General features: G+C 24.8%; 4 protein-coding genes across 4 annotated transcripts; 2 read left to right on the top strand and 2 right to left on the bottom strand.

Annotated features, from left to right (window-relative positions):
- Positions 1–276: 276 nt before the first annotated feature.
- ENU1_091850 (hypothetical protein) lies at positions 277–1,071 on the bottom strand (the record flags this gene model as incomplete). Its single annotated transcript, XM_008859055.1, has 1 exon — positions 277–1,071. One exon carries the CDS (start codon positions 1,069–1,071, stop codon positions 277–279), a length of 795 nt encoding a protein of 264 aa, XP_008857277.1.
- Positions 1,072–1,543: 472 nt separating this feature from the next.
- On the bottom strand, positions 1,544–2,221 carry ENU1_091840 (hypothetical protein; the record flags this gene model as incomplete). The annotated part of the gene is made up of 1 exon (XM_008859054.1): positions 1,544–2,221. One exon carries the CDS (start codon positions 2,219–2,221, stop codon positions 1,544–1,546), a length of 678 nt encoding a protein of 225 aa, XP_008857276.1.
- A 197-nt stretch (positions 2,222–2,418) lies between these two features.
- ENU1_091830 (peptidyl-prolyl cis-trans isomerase, putative) lies at positions 2,419–3,020 on the top strand (the record flags this gene model as incomplete). The annotated part of the gene is made up of 2 exons (XM_008859053.1): positions 2,419–2,670; positions 2,730–3,020. The coding sequence occupies 2 exons, from the start codon at positions 2,419–2,421 to the stop codon at positions 3,018–3,020; spliced, it is 543 nt and encodes a 180-aa protein (XP_008857275.1).
- A 465-nt stretch (positions 3,021–3,485) lies between these two features.
- On the top strand, positions 3,486–4,076 carry ENU1_091820 (hypothetical protein; the record flags this gene model as incomplete). The annotated part of the gene is made up of 1 exon (XM_008859052.1): positions 3,486–4,076. One exon carries the CDS (start codon positions 3,486–3,488, stop codon positions 4,074–4,076), a length of 591 nt encoding a protein of 196 aa, XP_008857274.1.
- Between the last annotated feature and the right edge of the window lie 77 nt (positions 4,077–4,153).

Here is a 4,153-nt window from a genome sequence, read left to right as displayed (position 1 = left end):
TCCTCTTCTTCTACGAGTTTGTCTGAATCTTGTTGCCTATAGAATTAAGTAATTGAAACAATTATTTCATTGAAACAAATTTGAAATAAAGAGGTAATAAACAAACCATTGATTCCTTTGTTTTTAAAAGTTCTTTTTTCTTTATAACCCTACAACTATTTTATTATAAATTAACTATATTTTTATTATTATTTATTTAATAAGTAATAATATTAATTATTATAGTAAATTAAATTATAATAGATAACTAATAGTTAAATTGAAAAAAAAACAACTTTACCTCTTTCCTTCATACCATTTATCTTTTATATGTGATATTAAGTTATCACAAAGACTCTTTGCTTTTAAAAGTGCAATGGGGACCTTAGAAACAATAACAAAATGTAATGGCTTAATAGAATCATTATAAACTTCCTCAGAACCACTACCTTTAACCAGGAGTTGCACTCCAGTTTTTTTTTCAATATATTGAATGTTCTGATGATCTTTTCCAATAATTTTTTTATAGAATAACGTTTTATCTTCTTCATTTTTAAATGTTGGTGGATAAATTTCTATTGTTAATGTTCCATTAAGAATTTCGTTGATTGCATTTACTCCACGATTTAGTTCTTTTTCAGTATCTCCTCTGACTAATAAATATAATGGAATTTGACCACATTTATTAATATACGTTGAAGAGTCATCTGGATCAAATTCCTTTTCTTCAAATTGTGGTTGATAATTTCCTTTAACACAAACAAGTATATTATATTCTTTTTGAAGATGTTTATGAGTTGATGTTTTGAGTAAACAAGTTCTTAATGTTTGATCTAAGTGATTGATACAAATATTCTTAGAATATTCAAAAGTTCCCTTTTTTTGTTGTGCTAAAAGGTCTTCTAAATCATTACTTCCTATAGTTGCAATAGCAACTTTTTGAGGAACAACTATTAGTGCTTGTGTTGGATCAGAAATTGCAATAGAAATATTCTGACCTTTTTCTTTTAATAATTTAAGAAAGTCCTCATTAACAAGGTCCCATTTTTTTTTTGGTTTCTTTTCTTCATGAATTTTATCAGTCACTGACATTCGCTTGTTTATTTTTATAGTTCTTTTTATTAATTTTTCTTTTTGTAATAAAAAAATATTCGTAGTTAAACATTAAGAATCTTAACATATTTTTATATGTTTTTCTACAAATCAAACCTCCTTTTGCTTTTTTTTTACACATCCATAACATTATTTTTGAACAAATACAATCATATAACAATATTTGTTATTTGTCAAATTGTCCTTACATTTCTTTTCAAAATTTATATCTTTGTTATTAAGATATAAAAAAATATCATTTTTCTTCATTTCACAAGAATTATATAAGATTGTACATTTTTAAGAGAAATAAAGTATTTCTTTTAGTTACTGTGAACACAAACATTTTGAGCATCAGAGAAAACTTTGTTCTCTTCTAAAATTGTTGAAGAAATAAAACATAAACAATTTTAAACAATTACTTTAAATGTTTTAAAGTTGAAAACCAAAAAAGGGATGAAGAAAAAAAAAATTAAAGTTTAAATGGTTCAGAAAAAGCAAATGGAACTCTAGAAATATCAAGCTTATTTTTATATTCACAGTCTTTTCTAAAATACCTTATTTGATATTCTTTTCCTGTGGTATCACCTAACTCTTTCAAATTAATATCAAAATAACGTTGAAGATTACCTTCACCAAAAACAGTGTGCTGCAATCCAATCATATAATTATCTTTCATACTAAGACATGAAGCTTCAAACATACCAATAAAATCTCCATCTTCTGCTGGTAAATTGATTGATACTAAAATTTCTGGGTCTTGTTGTTTTCTTTCTACTTTAACTGTAAAATCATTATCAACAGGTTTTCCAGCAAAATATTTTCCAACAAAATATTTTGAAAGTTCACAAACACGAGTATAAACAGCAAATCTAGTCATTCCAGAATATGTACAAATACGTATATCATAATATCCAGCTGGAACATCAGCATTAAATGAGTAAGTAGATTGACTTTCTTTTACGTATTCATAAGTAATATAATTTTTATCATCCTTTCGTTTATGTGCATAAAGACCAATAATAATATAAGAATTATTAAGTTGAGTTGGTTCAGTCCAATTAACAGTAACATTAAACTTTCTAGGATCAGACTTAGAAGGGGTATTTATAATTTCTAATTTATTTTCAAAAGCTTCTTTTAAATCCATTTTGATTAATTTTTATTTCAAAGTTCTTTTATATCTTTTTTTCAAACCTCATCGAATAGGTACTTTCTTAATATTCTAATAAATGTCCTATATTACTACTTTTTTAATCAAAAATTAAAGTCATTCTAAAAATATGACTGACTTTTCAGAAAAACAAAAATATTATTAATAACAAAAAAACTCTTTATCAATTAATTATGCAGCAAACATCTGATCCCTTTCAAGACCCAATTAACCCAATAGTTTTTTTTGATATTTCTGTTGGAGATAGACTAATTGGTAGGATAAAATTTGAATTATTTCGAGAGATATGTCCTAAAACAGTAGAAAATTTTAGACAGATGTGTACTGGTCAATTTATATATAATGGAAAACCTACTGGGTATAAAGGGAGTTGCTTTTATAGAGTAATAAAAAATACTGTTATTCAAGGAGGGGATATAGTCAATGTTTGTTTTTTATATTTAATAATAATTAAAGTAGCATTAATAATAAATATAAATAATAGGGAAATGGAACTGGTAGTATTTCAATTTATGGAGAATATTTTGATGATGAAAATTTTGATTTAAAACATTCTGCACCAGGATTATTAGCAATGGTTAATTCAGGACCAAATACTAATGGATGTCAATTTATGATAACATGTTCTTCAATAAAAGAATTTAATAATAAATATGTTATCTTTGGACAAGTTATAGAAGGAATGAAAATTGTTAGAATGATAGAAAATGTTGCTGTAGATGAAAAGTATCAACCTAAAATTCAGTGTGTTATTTCTGAATGTGGTCAAATGTAAACATTCAATTATTTACTTCTTTTTTTAATTTTTTTAATTCTTCATTTTCTTTTTGTTTTAATTGGTAAGTTTCAATAATCTGCCTTGTTTTTTCATTAAATTCTTGAATTTCTTTAATACTTCTTTCTAAGTAATATAATTCTTCATATTTTTTTATTTTTATGTGCTAACATTACCTGGTTTAATTCTGTTAGTAATTCTTCACTTATATTTTGAGTATCAAAAGTTGTCATAACTCAAATTCAAAACTTACTTAATGTTAATTCAGTTAGTGAATGCTTTTATGAATGAATTTAATTTATGTTACATATAACATAAATTAACTAAATTCATAAAAAACATATAAAATTCATCATCGTCAATACAAAATATTAAAAATAAGTTAAACTAAAATTAATCAAATACGTAGAAAAAAATAATTTGTTAAAAAAAAAAAAACAAAGAAGAAAGAACTTAAAAAATTAAATGAGAACTTTCTTCTTCCTATTATTTGCTCTTTATTGTTTTGCTATTAAACCAAAAGCAGAAATGAAAAGTGAAGAGTTTGTTCTTGGTGAATGGACATTTGAATATTACATGGGAGATTATGAAAATCCAAGTGATATTCTTACATATAATATAACTACTATTGATGGAGTTATATCTATTTCTCCTATTATAGATGGAGTACAAGAAGATCCAATTGGAAGAATTGAAACAGAAGGAAGTTCAATGACAGTTTTTATTAATGAGAATGTTCTTTTCAGTGCAGATTTTGAGGAAACATCAGCATTAGGAATGTATCAATCAACAGTTGAATTTGAAAATGATACATATGAAGTTATTATTCCACATCCAAAATTCCCTAAATTCATTGTTAGTACTTATGGACAATCAGGAAAAAGATTAATTGTTGGTAAGAGAACTGTTATTATTCCACCAAAGACTTTCTTCCAAAAGTATGGAATGTTTATTATGATTGGTGTTTTAATCTTAACATTCTTCTTCAAAGGTAATTCTGGACCTGAACCACAACAAGCTGCTGCACCAGTTGCTGAAAAACCAAAAACAGAATAAATTAAAATTTATGATTAAATTTATTATTTGAAATTTTGTTTTTTAAAAATTTTTTAGTTTAAATAATTTATTTTATG

The sequence above is a fragment of the Entamoeba nuttalli genome (assembly GCF_000257125.1).
Source record: "Entamoeba nuttalli P19 unplaced genomic scaffold asmbl_4062, whole genome shotgun sequence".
Taxonomy (NCBI): domain Eukaryota; phylum Evosea; order Mastigamoebida; family Endamoebidae; genus Entamoeba; species Entamoeba nuttalli.
Note: the sequence above shows the minus strand (reverse complement) of the source record. Positions and strands in the feature narration are given on the sequence as shown.